This window comes from Anabrus simplex, chromosome 1, assembly GCF_040414725.1.
Source record: "Anabrus simplex isolate iqAnaSimp1 chromosome 1, ASM4041472v1, whole genome shotgun sequence".
NCBI classification, from domain to species: Eukaryota; Metazoa; Arthropoda; class Insecta; order Orthoptera; family Tettigoniidae; genus Anabrus; species Anabrus simplex.
In genome coordinates, this window is record NC_090265.1 from 559,980,935 (window position 1) to 560,006,496 (window position 25,562).

Here is a 25,562-nt window from a genome sequence, read left to right on the forward strand (position 1 = left end):
CAAGCTCTGAATAAATTCAAAATCTACAAAGCGCCAGGAGAAGATCAGACCTTAGCAGAAATCTGGAAATATGCAGGAACATCAGCGAAAGTTGCCCTCCATGAGCAACTTGTCTCTATCTGGAATAAAGAAGAACTACCAGAACACTGGACAACAGCCTTCATTCACCCACTGCACAAAAAAGGAGACAAAACCGACCCTAATAACTACAGGGGAATCTCGCTCCTAGACATAACATACAAAATATTTTCAATAATCATCCTTAATAGGATAAGTTTACAACTTCAGAAAGAACTAGGAGAATATCAAGGAGGTTTCAGACCCTGGAGGAGTTGTCCTGATCAGATCATGAGCCCTAAGTTGATAATGGACTACAGTATAACAGAAGAAACAGAGATATGATAACATTTGTAGATTTCAAGAAAGCTTATGACTGCATCCATAGAAAATCTCTGTTTAAAATTTTAAAACACCTTGGACTACACCCCAAATTAATAAACATGATAAAATTGACTTTCACCAACACCAAATCAAAAGTGAACTTTAGGGGTGAAACATAGAGACATTTGAAATTAAAACTGGACTACGGCAGGGAGATGGGCTCTCACCACTATTATTTAATTGTGCTCTACAAATGGTAATGAGGGAATGGTTTAGGAAATGTCCCCCTAAAATAAAGATTGGCCGAAAAATCAAAACAAATTGCCTGGGTTTCGCTGACGATTTAGCATTACTAGCAGTGGACATAAAAGAAGCAAAAACCCAGATATCAGAAATTCAAAACATTGCAAATAAAATTGGTCCCAAAATATCATTTGAAAAAACAGAAATTATGCCCCAAAAACCAACACAACTAAAAGAAGTTACCATAAATGGTAATAAAATCAAAATAGTAACTCAATTTAAATATCTTGGAGAAGTAATGACTAGACCTGGGATTTTAAGGCAAATGCCTATTTCGTTCCTTAGGAAATAACACGATTTTTTTTAAAAATATGTTGACGTTTAATGATAAATCCCTTACATTAATAGAGTTTTATAGTGCCCTAAAATGCCTATTTGGACCTTTAGAGCCTATTTTACTATTTTAGTGCCTAAAATTGCCTATTTTCTACATTTAAAATAAAATTCAACTTCTGTAATTTTTACAATCACACAATGGATATCCCTGGAACGAACAGAACAGCAGAGGGTGGGTTTTTCACAGAAATGTGCTCTTCCCAGACAACTGTCACCAAAGGAATGCTGAGTGAAGGGTGGAGGTGGGGGATTAGCTCAGAAGAACAACGATCAGCTAGTAAAGGCCATACTGTGTCGAGCGACGGGGTGAGAGGGAGGATTATCTAGGAAGAACAAGGAGCAGGTAGTAAGAAGGGACATACTGTGTCAAGTCGCCAGTGAAAGAACATCTGTTTAAGTGAATATAGTTCATCATGCCTAAAACGAAATCATCTAAGAGTGCGCTTCTACAACAATGGCTTGTAAAATTTCCAGGGATGACTTTTGATGGCAGGATTATTTTCTGCCAGTACTGAAATAAACAGGGATGTGCATATAACTTAAATTTCATATTAATCTAAAACTAAGGTTTTGATATTGGCTCCTCTAATTAATTGTAGAGACCTAGTCCAGGTGACCTGGGTTCAATTTCCAGTACCAGCAGTAATTTAGAAATCTATGAGGTCTGTAACGGTGTTGACCCAGCATCGTGAGGACAATTGAGAAGCTACAGCGGACAGGGGTCACGGTAGCAAGGCAATACGGCTGAGGGATGTATCGTGCTGACCACACGCCACCCAATATCTGCTGGCCATGAATTGGGCAGCAACGTTTATTGAAAGCCAAGGCCCTTCGGAGACTGTAGTGTTCTTGTTCTTTATTAACTTTAGAGTAATAATGGCTTAATTTAAACAGTTCAAAATTACAAATTTTATTCAATAGCTCACCTTTTCTATTTCTCATCTTAGTCTCTAATTGACATCACTTTATTGTGTTTTAGATTTCACATGAGAAAAAAAGCCACCCTCAGCAGCATGCAGATACTGCCAGTAACAAAGCGAAAGCAGCCATGAAAAGTAACATTAGACAGACTCTGCTCACACGAACTATATCTCCTACAACCCATAATGGTTTCTATGCTGATATGTGTAGAGCCCTAGTTGCAGCAAATATCCCCTGGAATGCTGTGCATAATCTGGTTTTCAGAGATTTTTTACAGAAATATACCAAGCAGCACATTCCATCAGCATCTACATTAAAGAAAAACTACTTAGATATTCGTTACAATGAGGTTATTTTGTCAATCAGGGAGGATATTGGGGAATCTTGCATATGGTTGTGTGTGAACGAAACCACCGACTCTGTGAGCAGGTACATTGCTAACCTTATAGTAGGAAAACTGGAACCCAATCAGGCATCTACCGCTCACCCTTCTTTGCTCTAAACAGCTTGAGAAAGTCAATAGTCAAAGCATTGCATACTTTATCAACAAGGAGTTGCAATTGTTGTATCCTGGGAGTGTTGATGATTCTGAAGTCCTTCTCCTAGTCTCCGATGCTGCTTCCTACACGATTGCCACCGCACCTCTCCTCAAAACTTTCTATCCTTCTTTAATTCATGTTACTTGCATGGCCCATGCCTTGCATAGACTCGCAGAAACAGTTAGAGCAGAATTTTCTGCAGTATATCCTCTCAACAATGAAGACAGTGTTCTGTAAGGCTCCATCAAGAATAGCCATCTTTCAAGAGAAACACCCCTCTATTCCCCTTCCACCACAGCCAATCATCACCCGTTGGGGTTCCTGGATGGAAGATGCCCTTTATTATGGAGAACATCTTGAGGAAATCATGACTGTGACAGACAATTTGCCTTTAACGGACAACTCTGCATGTGTATCGTCTGTCAAAGAGCTGTTAAATGATTGTTCCAGTGTTCAAAGAGACATTGCGTATATTCAGGCAAATTTTTTATTTCTTCCAGTCACCATTACAAAAATGGAGGAAAAAAGAAACAGTCTCAAACAGCAATTTTCTGTAATTGAGGAAGCTGAGAATAACATACAAAGTGCTAGGGGCAAGGTAGGGGATAAAATAAGAGACAAGTGGTCTAGTGTACTGCAGAAGAACCCAGGTTATTCAGTGCTGAAAAGGATACATCAGGTAATGGATGGGGAAAAGGTAGACTTACCAAGTGAAATTGAATTGAAAAATGTATGTAAATTTTCCTATGCCCCTCTAACATCTGTGAGTGTGGAGCGCTCTTTTTCTGCTTTCAAAATTATTTTAACAGACAAAAAACACAGCCTGACTGTGGAAAATTCAGAGAGGATTATTGTTATGTACTGTAAAGCAAACTACGAATGAAAGTACTGTACGAATGTTCCTCACAAATAATAAACACATACTCCATTCGCATTTACACCGTTATTGGATGCCTGCAGTGCTGTAATTGTGTACAGTGATTTTAGTATTAAGGTTTTAGATCAGTATTGATTATGATATATCATATAATCAATAACTTTTTTTGACATATGACTTTTTTTATATTGTTTTGATAAATGTCTGTTTTATTCTGTCTTAATTTTGCAGTTATTTTGGTTAAGAACAGGGATACCTCGTTTGTTAAAGTAAAAAAGTATCACGTTAAAGTTTAGGTGTATATTGTCATATTTTAAAGTCTATTTCCTGCCTATCCACACATTTTTAAAACATAATTTAAGTGCCAATTTTCTCTTTTTAAAGCCTATTTACTTGTTTTAAAAGCCTATTTTAAGTACCTAAAACTAATTTTTTAGAGCCTAAAATCCCAGGTCTAGTAATAACACATAACCTAAATGAAAAATTCTCAATCCAAACAAGAACAAATAGATTGATGATGATGATGCTTCTTGTTTAAAGGGGCCTAACATCGAGGTCATCGGCCCCTAATGGTACGAAATGAAATGACAACAAAAAATTCAATATCATCCACTGACCAAAATAAAAAATTTAAAAAATCGTCATGAAGAAGGAATGGATGGATATGAACCAAAAAAAAAAAACGAGCAAACAAAAAAGGAGTGGATCCAACTCAAAAAAAGGTCATAGATAATTTATTACTGACCAAGGGACCACTCATGAAGCACAATCCTGAATCGAGGATGCTTGATGTCTAAAGGGGTCCAAAATCCAGGTCTAAGGCCCCTCAGAATGGTACATGTCGCAAGTAAAGTAGAACCATGGTATTTGTCATGTTGGGGTACTAATCAAAAGTAACGAAGACTCACAGTGTTCCACACAAGATGGTTCTACTCACAAGTATTTTACTTCGTACAGGTAACGCAAACCTATGATGTTTCTCACACAATGACGCCACTCATAGCCAACGCAAACCGATGAGGTTCCTCACCTAAGTGTACTAACTACACCATCCCGTGGTGTTCCTCACATAGTGGGTACTAATCACAGGCAACGCAGACCCACGGTGTCGCTCATATAGTGGTACAACTCACAGGCAACGCCCAGACCCGCTGTGTTGCTCACATGGGTACGACGCCGGGTACTGGAAACCCCCAGGCCAAGCTCATGACTGCTACTAATCACAAACCAATTTCGCACCGAATATAGTGGTACAACTTGCAAGTACAAGCAATCCATGGTGTTCCCCGCATGATGGTATGAATCAAAAGGAATTTCATGGTTCTAATTCAATCATCCCTTGGTCACCCCTTTTAGTCGCCTCTCACGACAAGCAGGGGATACCGTGGGTGTATTATTCGTCTGCGTCCCCCACCCACAGGGGGTAAAGAGAGAGAGAGAGAGAGAGAGAGAGAAGAAGAAAGAAGGGATCCATCACTTCGAAAGATGAAGTAACGGACGAAGAAAGGCAAGGGCCACGAAGGGCGTGAAATGAAAGACTCCCGAGGCCCTCGAATGCTCTAATACCGTCGGGGTCGGAAAAGAACAAGAGTTGACCAATGGAGGTCGGACAGGATAGACGAAAGTGAGGAGCCTGGCACAAGTAAGTGGAAGCAATGCCAAGACTCAGCTAACGGCCCCGTGCTCACCAACCCACACTCCCAAGTTGAAGCCCCTTGGGCCCCTGTTAGTTGCCTTTTACAACAGGCAGGGGATACCACGGGTGTATTCTACATGTGCGTCCTCCACCCGCAGGGGGAACAAATAGATTAGCTAAAGCACAAAAATTAACATGGGATATCTACAAAAAGGAAATGTCTATCAATAAATACAAAAATTAAACACTACAACACAGTTATAAAACTGGAAGCTACTTATGCAGCAGAAACACTTTTTTACCTGAATAAACAATCAAAGACTGACAGATTTCAGAAAATTGAAAGGAGGATTGGAAGAATCTGCATCAAAAAAAAAAAAAAAAACACCAGAAAGATGGACAGTGGCAGTTAATACCTAACAAAGTCGTGTACAAAGAGCTAGAACCCATTACAGACACTATGCGTAAGAGGAGGCTGGGATTCTTTGGACATATCATGAGGATGCAGGATTCGAGACTTCTGAAACAACTAGTACAACACAATCTCGTCTCAAAAAATACCACAACAGGATGTAAATGGATCAGAGAAGTAAGAGAGGATCTGAAGGAAATAGGCCTTACAACAGAAGACACCACAAATAAGATAAAAATGAATACAAAACTCAAGAATACAAACCTCCACTTTACCCTTACACAAAACAAACCGACAACACACATATTTTCAACTGAGGAAAGGGCACAAAGATCGGAGCGTCTGAAGAAGTACTGCGAGGACCACAAAGCTCGAACAATCCCTTCAAAGAGACCTGAACAACGGACTGACTAAAGTGATCCTATGTGGTCATAAAAGAAGAAGAAAGAAATGTGCAACAGTGTCATCCAACCAGAAAATATACAGTTTTACGCATTGAACAGCCTTCATCAGTTATTAGCGATAGCACTCTGAAGTGCCTAATAAAAGCGAGGATCGAGGAGCCTTGCGTTACCCGTCAAGGAAACCTCTTTCCTTTGTGAAACATGCATTAATACAAGGGCAAATCAATAAGTATCTGCAATTTTGCTCTAATTGTCTTTAGGTTGGCTCTATGGCGTTGTGTGCTCACCAGACGCTAGATGGCACCGTTGTCTACATCTGTGGTAGGTTTCAGCGTTATCAGATGGCTGTGCCACTCTCTGTTTGCACCAAGGATGAACAGCGTTCTGCAATCCATTTTTTTGTGGTCTGAAGGTGTACCAGGAGCGGAAATTCATAGAACAGTCACTTGCCTGTTATTAGAGATCATATCATGCACTTGTTCAATATTGGCATCAGTTCGGCTGCAAATGGACGCCCAGATCTTTCCTCCTCCTTCACGCTAGTGCAACCCCTTTTGAACTGTTCTATCTACTGGTAAACACTTCGCTGTGGCAAAACATTGTCCCCGTATTGTGTTGAAAGTCTTCTATGAATTTCCGCTCCTGTACAACCTTGATGCAACATTTCCGGAACAGTCATTTTCCCGTATTCATCATTCAATTTGTTCGGTCTCAAGAATGTTCCATATAAGCCAATGTTAAATTACCCTACATCTCAAACTATTGTTTTATCGCATTGATTGTCAAAAAAGTATTTGTCCTCGGCCAAAATATTCCTGCATTGATTAATCTTTTGGAAGAAAAATTGCAAACGTTTTTGAATTTAAAGCGACAGCTCAATACTCTAGCACAGAATAGCAGCAACCTGTTACACGAAAATGTACAAATGATTCCGAGTTATTGGTCTTGAATAAGGATCTTGTACACTGGAGTGCAGTACACAGGTTATTCACGCGCAACCACACTATATAACCATGCCTACGAGAATCCTGGCACCAATGCTTCTCCTCAGTCCGCTAACCGGCCCCTAGAAGTATTCTTACTTATTTAGAATAATTAAAACAGAGGCATGGTAAAACACACATTTGCCATCATTTTCTATGTTGCTATTGGCCAGCTAGGGCTGCCACTTTCATTGAAAATAAGAAAATCATGCAGTTCAAAATTGTCGCGGCATGCGCCGGGTACTTTTTAATTAGTCACAGGGTGATTGTGTCGTACCTTGGAGTGTGTAGGATGCTAGAGGCCTGTTGATCACTTTGTTGCCCCTTCCCAATTGTTAAGTTGATACCCTCACATAGCCCGCTCATCTGAGATACACAATGTTGAATTCATAATCTGTGTGACATCGTCCGAGTCGCATCGCGGTGGATCTCTAACCTATCGTCCACAACGGGTCTACAGAATCTTTATCAAAATGCAGGTTATCATCATAATATCCACGAATAGCATTAATTTGCAAAGAAAACTGGCCATAAAGGTTTTCAGTAACTACGATATGTAAAGAAAAGTGTAAAAGAAACAGCATAAAATTCATGCTTTTTATTTTCATCACGTATATCGTAATTGCAAACTTTTGATGCCGTTATATATAGTATGAGCATGTCCGGCTCCATGGCTAAATGGTTAGCAAGCTGCCTTCGGGCAAGGGGTCGCTATAGGGTCGGGGACTATAACCTTCCTTTGTTAAGCCTGACGGTTTGGGGGCTGATGTGTGTGCCATCTTCAGCATTAGAATTCATCACAGGTAGGGCCGCATTTTCATAGACACGCAGGTCACCTATCAGGTGGCAACTCGAAAGACCTGCACCAGGCCTCTCCAGAGGCCACAGGCCATTATCATTATTATTAATGAAATTTACATAAAGAAAAATGTCCGAATACAGTACCCATATTTTCTTATTTTGCTTTTCCCCCTATTTTTTTATGTTACCCGCATGTATCTTTTTCATGCATCTACCATCATTTTCCAACTTCCCCTTGATAAACGATGCATCGAGGGTTTACTGAACTTGAAAATCAACCAAGGAATGTGTCACAGAAAGCATCGATATGGACAGGATCCATGTTCCCAAACTTTTTTGCTATTTGCTTTATGTCGCATCGACACAGATCGGTCTTATGGCGACGATGCGACAGGAAAGGCCTAGGAATGGAAAGGAAGCGGCTGTGGCCTTAACACTTTGAAGACGATGTCACCCCATGTGGGGTGACGGACCCTCATACAAAATATAGTATGTCACCCCTCATGGGGTGACACGGCAGCGTGTCCAGGCCTTTCAACTTTAGGCTGTCGCACGAAACTAGCGCTACCATTCGCAGTTGTATTGCATTGCTTGTTCACGTAAGGTGTTCATAGAGTGCAGCGCAGTGCCCATTCCTTTCTCAGCATGCTGGGCATTGCGCAACAAACAGTGGAATTTCTCTGACATTTGTCACCCCATATGGGGTGACATACGCAACCATCAGAATTCAATTATTAATGGTAAGGAAAATAATGTGGATTGGAGTCTATTATTGCTTTTTTCTTACATACTGGTTGAGATTTAGCACTCAGATGAAATTGTAAACTGGGGCTACGTGTGAATAAAAAAAATGTTTCTGCAAACCTGGGAATGTTCCCCAGTAATTGTCACTGGCTGATGATTTGGTTGAATCATTGCCCGATGCAGCACCGGAATATTTGCTAGTGTCCTCACTACACAAACTATTGTTGAATTCTGACTCGGAAAAGGTGGCATCACATTGCAAATCCTAAATGTCAACATCTCTTGATTCAACACTCGAGCCCTTTTCAGGTTGTTCTTCTATCTCTCTATCGGTAATCATGGCTTACTCAACACAGAAACACATAACATGAATTAATTTCTTGTCACAAAAATGTAAATTACAAGGAACTTGTTGAAAGGCGCGTAAATCCACAGCTCACAGTACAGAGCAGAGTGTTCCACAACAACAAAGGTAATAAGGCCGTCACCCCTACGTCACCCCTGTAGGGGTGACATGCGCTTTCTCTGTTGCATAGTCAACCTAATAACCATATGTCACCCCAATGGGGGGACACAAAAATAGTAACTTTGAACATAAAATATGTCTTTGATTATCATCTACGAATGAAATTACGAACATCCGTAACCCACAACAACCTGAAAAATGTATACGGCATTTCAGCAGTTTACCGCAGAAAAAGCAAATGTACACGTCGACGCTAAAGTGTTAATTAAGGTACAGCGCCAGCATTTGCCTGGTGTGAAAATGGGAAACCACGGAAAACCATCTTCAGGGCTGCCGACAGTGGGGTTCGAGCCCACTATCTCCCAGATGCAAGCTCACAGCTGCGTGCCCCTAACCGCAAGGCCAACTCACTCGGTCCCAAATTTTTAAGCTGGGAAGTACATAAATTAAGAATGATGGAAGATGCACTGTATGTTATTTTGATCATTTGTATTTAATATTATTTCCTCATAGCTAATAATATTAACAATATAAATACAGTAGCTAACGGGAGAATGGAAGCTAAAAATTCAAAAGAACAGAGAACTCATGTCAATGCTGAATAGAGTGTTTCAGAGAAGTGTTTGACAAGATAAAGAACACTTGTATTATAACACCTGTACTGATTTAGAACTGGAGAATTAAAAAGGCAATATGAAAAGATACACCAGTATACTTCCAGTTTGAGAAAAAAGTTTCAACCAAGGTAGAAATAGTCAAGGATATCAACAGTCAGTTTATAAGTGATAAATCAGGAATTAAACAGACAGAAAGAGATATTCAGGACTTGTATAAACAAGATGTACATGATGATAGTTCAGTGGAAGAGGTAAAATTTGATCTGGAACGTCTAATGTTGGAAGATGAAATAAGATCTGTTCTCAAATCATTAGCAAACCAAAAAGCCTCTGGGAATTTCAGCTCAATATGGTAAGTTAGAGAAGATGATTCGGTCAATGTTTTAACAGCATTATGTCAGCAGATTTGAACAACTGCAACATGGCCCATTGATTGGAAACGATCCATATACATTCCTATACAAAAAAAAAGAGAGAGATTTGTTGGACTGCATAAACTACCGTACAATCACACTGATATCACATGTTGGTAGGACGTTATTAAAGATCATACAACAAAGATTAGAACCTTATATGGAGCATAAACTGTCCGAAACTCAAGATGGTTTTAGGAGAGGCAGAAGTACCAGAGATATCATCAGTGATATGTGTTGGATGGTAGAGAAAGCAAAGGATTACCAGAAAGAGCTCTACATGTACTTTATTGATTATAAGAAAGTCTTTGATAGTGTAAACCAGAGGATGATGTGGGATGTCCTTAGAAGGATGGGTATACCTGAACATCTCATTTTCTTGATGCATCTCCTCTACCTGCAACAAGAGGCCACAATTAGAATTGAGCATGGTGATACAGACTGATATTCAGTTGGTAAGGGGATAAAGCAGGGGCGTATATTCTCTTCTTATCTGTTCAACTTATATGCCGAGTACATCATGAGAGAAGTTCGAACATGAGACCTTTCATGGATTTAGGATTGTTGGTATGAATATAAACAACCTACATTACGCAGACGACACCACTTTGATAGCTAGAAATAAGATGACCTGGAGGCTTTTATATTGAAAGTGAAAGAGCAAAGTGAGAAGATGGGACTCCATCTAAATATTAGTAAGACGAAGATTCTTACAACAGGTACACCCTTGGATATCAAGATATGTGACAAAGTCATCAAAGTGGTAGATAATTTTTGTTTGCTGGGTTCAACCACTAGTAATAGTGGCTCTAGCACTTGGCAGGGCAGCATTTCAAGGCCTATATAAGACCTCCAGGTCATCAGATCTATCTGTGGATACTACAGTCAGAATGGTTAATGCATTATCAGTTTTTCCCATTGTAACATATGAAGGTGAAAACTGGGTCATAAAAAAGTGGGACAGAAAGTTCATCGATGTATTTGAGATGTGATGCTGGAGAAGAATTTTGAGTATACCCTGGAAACCCAAGAAGACAAACCAGTGGGTCATTCCAAACATCAATCCAGGTGTATCTCTTGAGGCATTCATTACAAGGTTATAGCTGTCTTGTTTTGGGCATGCTATGAAGTAGTCTGAATTATTGGAAAGTTAATCATGCTTGGATCAGTGGAAGGGACTCAGAAGAGTAGGACAACTGGCACTGAGATGGATAGATATCATCAAACTTGCAATGAATATGTACTTGCAAGATCTGAAAAGCCTTGTAGAAAACAGAAGCATCTGGAGTCACTTGATCCATGCAATCACCAGGAGTCGACATCGAATTAATGTCACCTAGTCAAGTCATTACTATTATAGAAGTACATTTTCCCACAAAGAGTCCACTTTTAAACCAGTTCTCCTTTCGAATTACAATACTAAATCAGTATTCTTTACACGACCTGCTATCTCTGCACTTCCAACATCACATAAAAGAGGAATTTAGTGGAGAATAGCATAATTACTCCAGACCCCGTTTTGATGCCCATGTTTCTCAGCCTTGTGCACCTTGTAGGCAATGAAACAAACACTCCGCTTCGCTTAGGAATGTTGCAATATCACATTCGATATATGCTAGAATTGATAGTCAAGTACCAAAAAGTACCGATACTCCAGAACATAATTCCAATATAACTGGTCTGTTACTGGAAATTATACATTTTCCAGCTAACTCATTCTGTGACTGCCAGCATAATTTCCAATAAGGGCCAATCATATTGGAATTATGAATTTACTCATTCATGACAAATATTTCAATTTCCCCATGGGAATTGAAATCTATATCACTCCCGTATATATTGATACCAATACTATTGTTACATATCACAGTATTGTGACAACTGAACATTATATTCAAGTCAGTGATGGTCATCACTGAAGGACTTTGTAACAAAAACGTAAATTCATGAATAGCTTTTACTGTATCTCATACAGTAAAAATGTACCAGCTATAAATGTTTGAAAATTAGATCTTATAAATTTTGTTATGCACACATTTTAGACAGAACTAATATTTCTGGAGATATTAAGAAGTTCATGAAAATAGGGTTATTATCACCAATATCACTATTATTATACCTCACATTTTAACAGTGCATGAAGCATACAAGATTGAAACTAAAATTTACAAAAATTAAGTACAGTTTTTTGATACAGCTAATATGCAAGGAGAAATTAGTCATTGCATGAAATAAATGTCATGTTTAGAGCCCATCCTAACAATCAATTCTTATATTAAGTAAAACTTTGAAAGGAGTCCACCTTTTCAATACATATCAATATATTGTCAAAAGCAAATACAATTACATCCCCAATAGTACATGTTTTGTCCTGATAAGGACATCTTCAGCTATATGAAGACTAGGTACACTTTCCAAAAATTATTTCAAGATATGCATTCAAAAAAAGTAAATAATAATAATAATAATAATAATAATAATAATAATAATAATAATAATAATAATAATAATAATAATAATAATAATAATAATAATAATAATAATAATAATAATAATAATAATAATGGCATGGGGCCTCTGAAGAGTCCTAGTGCAGCTCCTTCGAGTTGACACCACATGTGACCTGCGCATTTGTGAGAATGGGGCCCTACCTGAAATGAATTACAATGCTGAAGACGGCACATATACCCAACCCCCGAGCCAGAGGAACTAATGAAAATTAAAATCCTTGACCGGACCGGGAATCGAACCCACGGCTCCTTGAACCAAAGGCCAGGATGCTAACCATTTAGACATGGAGCCAGACAAGTGAATAAAAACACACGAATGTACACTATATACAAAAAACACTGTTCACTGAAAGTCAAAAATTGTGCAAATTGTAAGCCATACACTAAATGCTCCGATTTTCAATGGGACTTCAGAAGTTTTCTCTATTATGAACTCTAAATGAAGAGATGAGTGAAACAGATGCACAATAATATGCAGAATGGATTTCCTGTTTCATTGCTGTTAGTGAGTAAATTATGTACGATGGTGACATTTGTGTTAATACAAAGATATTTATAACAGACATGCTTTCTGATGAAACCTTGATTTAAGGTAAGCCCCCTTTAAAGGTTAGAAAGTTCAGATACCTGCAAAAATGCTGAATAGGGGCTTTATTTATTGTAATCCCTTGTTATAATATTACAAAGTCTTGAAAGTTTAAAATTAATCACCGTGAAAATTTTAGTTTTGTCAATTGTCATGCTTATCCTGCTTATCAATTGTACTGTGAGCTGTTACGAAATAACAAAATGTATTTCAATAAGAATGTTTCTAAGGCAATTTCCACAAAAGACTACAGATAAATAGTTATAATCCATACCTGCCCTTCATCGTTGAAATTCAGACTCTTGCAGTTCTCCCTAGCAGTGCCAAGCAGGGAGCATGAGAGGCGGAATATTTCAAATAGCTGTGTATCACGGAATGATGATGCAATCTTGCGGTGTTTGGTAAGGGAGCGATTGGCATCAGCTTCCGAGATCTGGTTCATCTCACATGTCAGTTGTGACAAGAGCTGAACACCAATCATGCAATGCTCCACAGAACCCTTGAAAATAAAACAGGACATAATTTATTTTCCAATGAATTTGGTCAAATTAGCACAATTAAAATACATTAAGGATAATTCTGTACGGCATAAATTTATAGAGTGATCAAAACATGGAGAAACATAAAAAACTATGTTCTAGCTCAGAGTAACTATTATCATTAACAATAAATTCACAAAGATATCAAATTATATAAATTAATGGAAAAAATACTTGCTCACTGATGTAAAATTACAAACAAACAAAAAGAGGTATGCAATATATATTTCAGGTATCACTTGAAAGTGGTTATGTTTACTCTCTACATCCAAATACATGCCTAGAGGGAAAAGGTGGTTATGATACATATCTACCAGTAAAAACCATGAAATTACAAATAAGTGGATCATAAAATTATTGTAAATTACTACACTGAGGTTGGCAAGGTAACCTGTGTATGTATGTTGAGCACAGAACAACCTACAAATACAGTACATGCAGGACTTGTTACTATGCACATGCATAAATCTTGAACTTATTTGCAATGTACCATATACTGCGGAAGAGATCACAGGGAGGGGTCAAGAGGAAACAAGAGACTGAGAAGGGACAGTTGTACCTGGCTGCCACAAATGCACTTAGTATTTTTAACAAGTGTACAGGTTGGCGTTTCCTATGTTCTCATACTATTTGTAATTGCATAAACCATAACCACTTTCAAGTGATAACTAGCTGCACCTCTCAGTAAAGTTTAACAGTATCAGAAGTAGCTATCCATCACTGCATAGTTTTATGTACATTGCTCTTTTTTTTTTTTTTTTTTTGGCATGTCACAATACTAATCTACAAAAATGACAAAAATGCTCCACAGATCCAAAGTATACATAAAATGCATGAATCACTGGTTTAGAGGTACTTTTCAAAATTCAAAGCTTGAGATTTAAGCTTAAAAGATATGAATCCCTATAAAAGATTATCAGCAGTGGACAAGGACCTGGTAGTTACACATTGAGGTAATCTCAAAATTAACGACTTGGGAATTAGCAAATACTATGAAAAGTCCCAAAAGGGGTACACTTAGATGGAATTTTAAAACTTCTGAAAGGTTAAACTCAGGAGAAAACGGAAGGTACTTTGATGAAAAATGATGAACTAACAAATGATGAACTAACTTTAACAAATATCACTATACCTACCAACCAACCTACCTACATACAGGATGTTCCAAAAATGTGCTCACTCTGAATGACAATGAATGTTGTTTGGAAACAAAGATACAAGTTTAATGGTGAAAATGAAAGATACTAAGAAAATACAATTACATTAAGTCCTTTAAACTAAGAAAAGTCCACGAAAGGTAAAAAGTTTTTTTTTTTGCTAGGGGCTTTACGTCGCACCGACACAGATAGGTCTTATGGCGACGATGGGATAGGAAAAGCCTAGGAGTTGGAAGGAAGCGGCCGTGGCCTTAATTAAGGTACAGCCCCAGCATTTGCCTGGTGTGAAAATGGGAAACCACGGAAAACCATCTTCAGGGCTGCCGATAGTGGGATTCGAACCTACTATCTCCCGGATGCAAGCTCACAGCCGCGCGCCTCTACGCGCACGGCCAACTCGCCCGGTAGGTAAAAAGTCAAGTGCCTGCTGCGTGCATACACATTCTAACGAACAATCGTATTTTTCAAACCGGATCAAAGAATTCGATAATCTTAAAAACCATTTCACATAGAATTGTAAGATACTGTCTTTTAACTGCCTCTTCGAACTTCTCAAATGCTGCTAGTTTATGTAGGATGCTAAAAGTTTTGCTGCTAGTTTGTCAAAGTAAACTTTCTTTGAGGTATCCCAATAAGTAAAAAGAAATCCACTGGCATGAGGTCAGGAGATTGCACAAGGAATTTGACACAACTTTTTTTGCCTAATCCATTTGCAAACAAAAACAAAAGCAAACAAACAAACAAACAGAGAGAGAGAGAGACTAATAAGGAATAATGGTCCTTAAAACAGAATTGAACTCTTTCATGTAAGTTAACAAAAGATACCTTCCCAACTGTACTATCTAACCTGAAGAGAATTTGTATGAAGTTTATTAATACTTTTGGAAACAATCTAATTAAGGTAACAGATGAGCAACAAGAACTTTTATAAACCAAGTAATACTCTATTATTATTATTATTATTATTATTATTATTATTATTATTATTATTAAATTACCCTATCCAATCCAGATGCTGGCTGTCTTCATGGCTACTACTTGCTTGTACATTGCTGTCCTGAAAAGTTAGACAAATTTAGATTTAACCATTTTTTCAGACTGATCAACCAGAAAGTTCTTCTGCTAGGATGTCTTTTACCATCTAGTTTTCCTTGTAGTATGACTTGCAGGAGCCAATACTTTTGCTCATTCCTCATAACGTGGCCAAGATATTCCAGCTTCCTGTATTAACCTCCACGATCAACTTCATTACCAATCTCTAAAAGCTCAAATCACACGTGTTTTCTTAAGAGCATTATATTATTGTTTCTGATCTTAAATGACAGTTTAATTCTGGATCCCCTTTTTTTATATAGCCCAGTACAAAAATTTGTTCTAGAACAAAAGTAACACAGTAAAACCCGTCATTAATATAATTAACAACATTAAGAATTATTTCAATTCACAGGAAAACACTAGCCATAACATTAATTTTTACAGTATTACAGCAGCAGGAAACAAACACTGTAATTTTCCGAAGAAAACTCCAGGGTTTTGCTCAATTCAAAATGTCTTGGGGTATGAAGTTCCTTGGTCAGATCTCCAGGGGTAATTAGGTTGAGAGAAGCCTCAAGAAATGTACGATGCTGCAAGGAGCAGTACTGTTTAGTAACTTAGAATGTAAAATCCATGCATCAAGGAAAATTGGACATAGTCACACAAGAAATGGAGAGAATAGGCACTGGTATATTGGCAATAAGTAAAGTGAGATGAACTGGTGTGGGTGAATTTGCTACAGACAACTATAAGGTCTACTATTCTAGATATAAAAACCAAAGAAAAATGAAGTTGCCCTCATACTTAGTTAACAAAGTGTGTAACACATTAATGGGGTGCAACTTTAAAACTGGTAGAATGAGATCTGTAAATTTTTATGACCAACCTTTTAAAATCAAATTCATACATGTTTATACTCCAACAACCGAAGCTGAAGATATTGACCAGTTCTACGAAGATTAACGGGAACAACAATAGTTGACACCGAAGAGGGATGTCATCTTCATTACTGGTGACTGGAATGCTACAGTAGGATATCAAATTGTAGATGGAGTAATGGGAAAATTTGGCCTCAGTACAACAAATTAAGACGGGCAGAGATTCCTACAATTCTGTCAAGACAACTCACTGGTCATTACCAACACACTGTTCCACCTGCCCAGACAACGCCTATACACATGAACCTCACCAGATGGTCAATACCAGTATCAGACTGACTAGATACTTTGAAGTTGGAGGTGGAAGAGTGCTATAGAATCAACCAAAACAAAACCTGGAGCTGATTGTGGATCAGATCACATGCTTTTAATTTCCAAATTGTGGCTTAAACTGAAAAGGATAGAATAAGCCATACCATCATGCAGATACAACTGAAATATTGTATCACTTGACTATACAGTAGAGATTGGAAACAGATTTAACCGACTAGATTTAAGGGATACAGTGTAAGAAAAGCTGTGATCAGAAGTGTGCTGTGTTGTTAAGGAGACAGAAGAAAAGTATATTCCCAAGAAAAAGAACGAGAAGAAGCCAGATGGTTATCGGGTGAAGCACTGTAAGTAGAAGAAAGTGAAAATCAAAGAGGGGAGCAATGATATCTAAATTAAATGCAGGTTCAAAAACTAGCTAGAAGAGACAAAAATGCCTTCTTGAATGAATGGTGCAAAGAAGAAGAGAAAAATAAATGACTGAGTACGATGAGGGAAATATTAGAGGAAGATTCCAAGCAAATATTGGAATGATAAAAATATTCTCTTGAAGTATTGGGCCAAGTGTCCCATTACGGTCTTGTATTTTCTCTTCATCGGACATTCTATTGATCTGCTTCCCTTTGGTTAGTAGTGTAGGATCACCTTTGGTAATCTTCAGGATTCCATCCTTTGAACATGACATTTCCAGTTTTCTTGGTAATCACAGACGTAATCGATAATTGGTTTCACATTCAATTCCATAAGCATATCTAAATTTCTTTCATGATCCCATTTATAGCCTGCTGTGGAAAAAATATTGGAAAAACTCAGTGTTCATCCCAATTCCAAGGACAGTGCTAAATAATGTTCGAAGTACCAAACAGTCGCATTTATCTCGCACGCTAGCAAAGTTATATTCAAGATCCCACAAAATAGGCTTCAGCAGTATATAGACCAAGAACTACCTGAGGAGTGAGCTGGTTTCTGTAAAGGCAAAGAAATCGGAAATCATATTGCTAACATTTGCTGGATTATGGAGAAGGAAACAGAATTCCAGGAAGAACTGTTGAACTTGCCAACTTGGACACAGATGCCCTGCAATGATACTTTGTTAGCATTCATATATTACTGTACTGTTATAAAATGTAACTTTATAGGAATATAAAGTAATACCATAGTGTATCGAAGAGGAAGTGCGACATCATCTCTGTTCGCCCGTAAGAGAGCTCAAGAGGTTGGTGGGACACCCGCCTGGTGGCAGCACCGGCGATTGTGATGTCATCAGAGACCTTGGCCATTAGCCCGTGTTATATTTGCCTTCAGTTGTAGTAATTTTTATTGCTCATTATCGTCGCTGTCAGAGATGTTTAGACAGTTTGCATTGTTAGTATATTCACGACTGAGTGGTGTGAGAAGTGTTATGTTTTAAATACCTCGGGCTTTGCCGCTATTGTGCTATTAAGGCAACGTATATCAGTGCGGGAGGAAACTACCACATCATGATCTTGTGTTTTGTACCCGGCTGCAGATCTGGATATGACCGATCATCTTCAGGTAGGCATTTCTTTAGGCCCCCTAAAGAGAGTGGTGTTTTACTGAAATGGAAGAGGGCTATCCACAGAAAAGACCAAAAATTAAATCATAACTGTTTCGTGTGCGACATTCATTTTTGCGATGACTTTCTACTAAAAGTAGACTCGTTTACAGTGAATGGTAAAAGAGTAGAGATACCAAGACAGCGCTGGAAATTAAAACCAGAAACATTTCCTCACATATTTAATAATCTACCTAAGTATATTTCTAAAGCAGTTAAGAAACGCAACTCCCCCACGAATAAGCAATCCACACGAAGAGATTTCTCTAATAAAAGCCCTGAACAGATCGTAAATATCAGTGATAATGATCAACCTGTATTCTCAGCAGTTGAAGATAGCTCTAATGTCGCAGATGCTAGGAAAATAATTGCGCTATTAAAGAGGAGATTAAAAAATCAGAAACGTAATTTCATTAGAATGCAGAATCAACTCAATGTCGCTAAAGCTAGCATACATTTGCTTGAAAACGACATTTCTGATATAAAATCAAAGAGAAATTTCACTCCGTCAAAACAATTTGGTTCTCTCAGCAAAAAACAGAAAATTATAGTCGATATAAGCGAAAAGTAAAAAAGGAATGAGATATAGTGATGAATTTCTTCTTGATGCACTTCTTTTAAAAATAAAGTCTCCCAAGGGTTATCGACACTGTTTAAATTATGACTTGCTGTCTTTGCCTTCTGAATCCCACTTGAGAAATTTGGTGAAGGGCCAAAAATGTTCGTACAGCATAAATGAGCATGCTACCGCTTCCATAGCAGATTTTTTTAATGGAAAGGAGTAACATGAACACTTAGGGATGTTGATATTTGAAGAGGTAAAGTTATGAGAAGAAATTCGCTTTAACTTGGAATCGTTGCAAGTGGATGGTTGTGTTGATTTGGGGAAATTTACTGAAGATAAAAGCAAGGGTCAGTTGGAAAATCATGCTCCAGTTTTTATGTTCGTTCCTTTTCTATATAACTGGACACAATCCATAGCGATATATGCTAGCCGGAACACCGCACCTGGTGATATAATTCCAAACATTCTGAATCATTGGTTTCACATCGGATGGTAGCCAGTTTAATAAAAAGTTGTGGAAATGCTTAGGAATATTTGGTAACATAAGGAATCCGAAGTGTTATATTTCCAATCCAGCTGACTCCAACAGAAAATGATGGGCATTTTCAGACGTGCCACATATATTTAAATGTGTAAGAAACCATTTTCATGACAAAGGACAGGTTAATTATAATGGCAATATTGTTGATTATTCATTCTACAGGAAAGTTTACGAATGTGACTTGTCTCTTGAACTTTCCGGATTGAAAATTTGCTACAAACTGACCTCTGCCCATTTGAATCTTAATTCGTTTCAGCGAATGAATGTAAGACTGGCATTTCAACTATTCAGTAAATCAGTCGCTAATGGTGTAGCATTCTATCGGGGTAATAAAACACAGGGTTTAGAAGACAGTAAACAAACGGAAATTTCCAAATGCGGTTTACACTGTCTGATTGATTTGCAAGTAGTCCACTTCATGACCGTATCGATGTGTATAATCAACAAGAATAATTAAAGAACCACCTAATCGATAGTAGATGACAACACAACTCCACTTCCCTTTTCTCCTATGGATTGCACAAACAATCAAACCGTGACACATCGCTACTACACTAGGTTGTGCACAAAGACAGATCCCAAGGCAGCGCAGATTAAACATCTTTCCAATATATGATATATAACATGAGGAAAGCTGCCCTAACCAGATGACCGCCATTTTTAACCAAGAAGATACCAAAGAACTTTTTCCAGACAAATAAACAACACCGCAAATAATTTTTTCCATAACCTAAAGATCAACGATTGAGCGTATTGTCCAATATTTTTCATCTAAGTTTCCTTATACAGCTGATGATGACCACTAAGTGGTCGAAACATGTTCTGTGAGTGATAATGTTTATTTAATTTTGCCCAACGCAAAAAATAAAGTATCGATTAGGTGGTTCTTTAATTATTCTTGCTGTCTGATTGACGCATTAAATACGGATATTACCACTCAAGCACTGCATAAAGGATCACAGGCACATGCAACTTTAAATGGCAAAATGTTCTCAGTGATACTCAAAATTCATTCGCTTCACAAAGGACACTGGAGTCTTTAAGAGTTACCGTGGAAAGTACCTTAAAAGTGCCTGAATATTTGTGAGAACACAATTATAGCTACCTTTTGATAGGAAAATGTAATCAAGATCCCCTAGAACGCCATTTCAGTATCCTTCGATCACTAAGCTGTGATGATCATCCATCCACTACTGACTTTCCACATTTACACACGATGCAGTCTATTTATGTACCGACTAAACTGCTTTTGCTCTCACCAGTAAACAAATCCAAAGTGCGTGAATATCAAGACAATTATCTGAAACTAGGCTTTACCAACATTTTTGTGAATAACTAGAAATGATCATAGTGGTTGGATATTTCAGCCAACAACAGGTTGAAGCCCATGAAACGTCTGAGCAGTGTACTGCAGACACAACCATTAATACTTCCTAGATAGTTGTAATATTAAATCTTCAGTACCTTTGAGTAATACAAATATGGGATTTTGAAAAGGAAAAAAACTGTCAAAATTTGGTGCTCTTTAAGGAAATTGAGTTTTGTTGCTATTTGCTTTACGTCGCACTGACACAGGTAGGTCTTCTGGCGACAATGGGACAGGAAAGGCCTAGGAATGGGAAGGAAGCGGCGATGGCCTTAATTAAGGTACAGTCCCAGCATTTGCCTGGTGTGAAAATGGGAAACTACAGAAAACTAACTTCAGGGCTGCCGACAGTGCGGCTCGAACCCACTATCTCCTGGATGTGAGCTCACAGCTGCGCATCCCTAACCGCATGGCCAACTCGCCCGGTAGAGAATTGAGTTTTAGTGTAAGTAAAAGTTCTGAATTTGCTCTTAGTCGAACATCATTTTGTTTCGTAATCCTACAAAAATACGCATTTCTTAAATTATTGTTACTATCATTATTTAGATAGACAGGCCCAAATAGAAGATCTCATGAGCTATTTCTTTGTGCATATTATAACATAGGAAGGAGGAATAAAGGGAGTGCAAGAAATTTTACGTTTGAGTTGGGCATAAAAAGTTTGCGGACTACTCCTCTATTTGACAAATAGCTCTATTATCAATAATAATGTTATTTTTTTATGTCCTAACGACTTTTGGCAGTTTTTGGAAACGCCAAGGTGCCGGAATTTTGTCCCGCATGAGTTTTTTACGTACCGGTAAATCTACCAACACGAGGCTGCCATATTTGAGCACCTTCAAATACCACTGGACTGAGCCACCTGGATCGAACCTGCCAAGTTGGGGTCAGAAGGCCAGCGCCTTGACCATCTGAGATACTCAGCCCGGCAGCTCTATTATCATCTTTAGAATTTACCATCTGTGGTGCAAAAGTTTTCACTACAGAAAAAAAAGAAGAGAAGTGACAATGTAGATCGAAGACTTATCAAGATATTGTCAAAAGTTTAAATCAGCTACGGGAATTTTTCCTACAGCGGAATTATATGGATATGTTCGCAGTAATTTCAGAGACTAAAGATTTAGTAACATGTCAGGCAAGAAAATTCTATATATGACTGCTGGAGAATGTAAGTACTATACCAATAAGAAGTTATCAATGATCAGTTTAATGTATTCTGTTAATGTCTGACATGTTTTCAAGTGTCAAGGGCAAATAAATAGGAAATGTACACTATTTTCTACTGCACCTTCATGAAGCGGTAACTGTCCTTAGCAGAAATTTGTTTTCCTTTGCAAAATTATTAAACTAGCTTGAAACACTATTATATGTTTTGAAAACCATCTTATGACTTAACTTTAATTATAAGGTACATAAAGCAAAATTAATCATTTAAAATGGTGGGATGGGAGGGAATAAGCAATCAAAACGGATACATTCAAAATAGTTTATTTTATAACACAAGATATACACATCAACTGTACTCAATAAGCAATAGATCTACCACCTCAATACACAATACATGTATAATCAATCAATGTAAATGCCAATTGGTATCACAATAGCAAACAGAAGAGGCTTATGTCATGTCACTAGAGTAGCATATACTGAAACATCACAGCTCAGTACTATTCTTTACTTTGCTTAAAAATACAGAATTACAACTAAGAGGAAAAAAATTCTCCTCAAGGAATAAACAAAATACTTGAAGCATTTTTATCAAAGTGATGTGCTATTAAGGATGCCACATGTCCTGATAAAGGAAGATTGCCCTCAATTTTAACTTTGAAAAAGACATCACACCTGAATTTATACTGTCTTAAAAATGTCCAGAATCTTTACTATTACTGAGAAAAAAATTAAAGCCCCCCCTCTGTGCACATAATTTGATGGCCTCTTTCTTTTTTTTTTTAGTTTAACTTAATCAGAATGTTGTTCATTAACTCTTATTAAAGAACAATGGAGAATGATCTTATCACAGAGAACACAGAGTTTGTGATCTGCTTCCAAAGATGCTAGAAGTTTGATTTCTCCTTTCCATCTGCTTGTCAACAGATATCGACAGGCACTACCAGTTCCTTTATGCTTCACCATTTTTCATTTTGTCTGTGTTGTTGAAACCTGTATTCTCTCTTTTTGTGCTTGTTAATTTGTTCAATAAATAAATGTGGATATTTGCTGATCTGGATGGACAATAACCTTCACTTTAGACGTTCCTTAATTAAAAAATGAAGATGGTGTGAAAAATGCAATCAAATTGAACTAATTGAACAAATGAATTTCCATCTAATTCTCAAAATAGTACTGTAAATATAAACAATGTGCAACTGTACAAAATAATTGCTACAGGTTTTACATTGCACCAACTCAGACAAGTCTTACAGCAATGATGAGATAGGATAGGACAGGGTTAGGACTGGGAAGGAAGCAACCATGGCCTTAAGGTACATCCTGGTGTGAACATGACAAAACCAAAGAAAACCACAGTGGGGTTTGAACCCACCATCTCCTGAAAGTATGCTAACAGCTACATGTGCTAAACAACGAAGCCAGTTTGCTCAGTGTACCAAATAAGTCCAGTTTAACACAAGGTGTCCGGGTTAAAGGTATAATAATATAAAATTTAATAACTTGAGAATATTGGACATATTTATTGGCAGTTTGTTTCTACAACTAGTGTAACGCAAAATGTTTTCTGTGTTCGCTTGTGGTGGCACCACATGCGCATAACTGCATAGTTCACGAGAAGCGCTCCAGTAACCATGAGGCCTCCACAGCAGAAAGTATTCTGTGCACTTTCACTCGCGGAGCTAAAATCTGTTACACTAGTACAACGTAGATTTCGGCGTGAGTATGGACTGTTACCAACTGATAATGTTACCACTTACGTAACAATCATGAAATGGGACAGGCGCCTTCGAGAATCTAGGATCTTGCTGTCGATGTCGGGCCGCCACACCAAGCACGCAGTTTCAGAGGCTACTGTTGATTTAATCCGCGAGTCCTTCAAGCGAAGCCCTCTTAAGTCAATTCGACAAGCAAGTAGGCAGTTACAGTTACCTCATTTGACAGTACACAATGTCGTCCACAAAAGGTTGCGCCTATGGGTGTACAACCTGCAGCTTCATCAGAAAATCAAACCTCAGGACAGGCTGCTATGCAAAGCATTCGCAGAGACAATTCTGGCAAAAATTAATGGAAAAGAGGCATTCCCCAATTCAGTCTATTTCCGGCACGGTAAACAAGCAGAATTGCCGCATATGGGGATCTGAACCCGCCCCCCCCCACGTATGACAGAGTTGGACCGGGACTCTCCGAAAGTGAATGGTTGGTGTGGATTGTTGAAGGACAGGGTTATTGGCCCATTCTTCTTCGCGGAGCCTACAGTTAATGGAACACGTTACCTAGACATGTTGGAGCAGTATGTTGTGCAACAACTTCCTCGTGACGTGATCTTTCAGCAAGATGGTGCACCATGCCATCATGCGGAAGTTGTGACAGATTTCTTGAATCGTGAGTTGTCAGATCACTGGATTGGGAGAGGTAGTCCATCAATTGCTTCAACTGCTTGGCCCCCTAAAAGCCCCAACATTACACCACTTGATTTTTTTTCCTGTGGGGGTCTGTCAAGAATGAAGTGTACCAGACACCAATTCATGATCTACCAGATCTGCGTCATCACATTCATGCAGCTATCACAAATGTTACACCTACAATGCTGCAAAACACTTGGAGAGAAGTGGAATACCGATTAGATGTCTGTCGCGCCACTAATGGTGCGCATATCAAGGTTTATTAGGTATGTAAACAAACATTTTGAGTTACCCTACTTGTAGAAACAAACTGCACGTAAATATCTCCACTACTTCCCAAATTATTAAATTTCATGTTATTATACCTTTAACCCAAACACCTTGTATTATCCGTCGTGCTATTAATGCACATATATTTTCTTCAATTATTATTTTCTGCAATGGGAGCCACGTGTACTTCTGTTGATACAGAATGTCCTGAATTTTTATTCTAAGGCATGGCAACCCTGTGTGTCATTATTGAACTTTATTGCCTTTCTACCTCATACCTGCACAATTCATCAGAGGATGGTTACCTAGATGCACTTCTTAAAACACTAATCACCACAAACATTCATCAGATTCTAATAACACTCAACCAAACCAACCAAACCAAACCCTATAGCGCAACAGCCCTGAAGGGCCATGGCCTACCAAATGACCACTGCTCAGCCCGGAGACCTGCAGATTACCTGCAGATTACAAAGTGCCATGTGGTTGGCATGAGGAATCTTCTTGGCCAGTCTTCTTGGCTATCTAGACCGGAACTGCTACCTCACCGTAAGATAACACCTCAATTGTAATCACGTAGGCTGAGTGGACCACGAATCAGCCTTTAGATCTATGTAAAAATCCCTGATCTGGCCAGGAATCAAACCCGGAGCCTTCAGGTAAGAGGCAAGCACGCTACCCCTACATCGCGGGGCCAACAATAACACTCCACAAGTATAGGAAATCGAGCAGGATATTATGACAAAGTAAGAAAATACACATCTCGCAGGATTTAAGAAAATCAGTCATAGAACCAAATTTTAC

General features: G+C 38.2%; 1 protein-coding gene across 5 annotated transcripts in view; it reads right to left on the bottom strand.

The window, feature by feature from the left end:
• The window catches only part of Ranbp16 (Ran-binding protein 16), a 360,844-nt gene that overhangs the window by 284,481 nt on the left and 50,801 nt on the right, over positions 1-25,562 (bottom strand). For all 5 annotated transcript variants that reach the window (XM_068225077.1, XM_068225075.1, XM_068225076.1 and 2 more), the window contains exon 4: positions 13,204-13,428. In XM_068225077.1, coding sequence (XP_068081178.1) covers positions 13,204-13,428 — 225 coding nt within the window. The remainder of the gene's footprint in view (positions 1-13,203; positions 13,429-25,562) is intronic.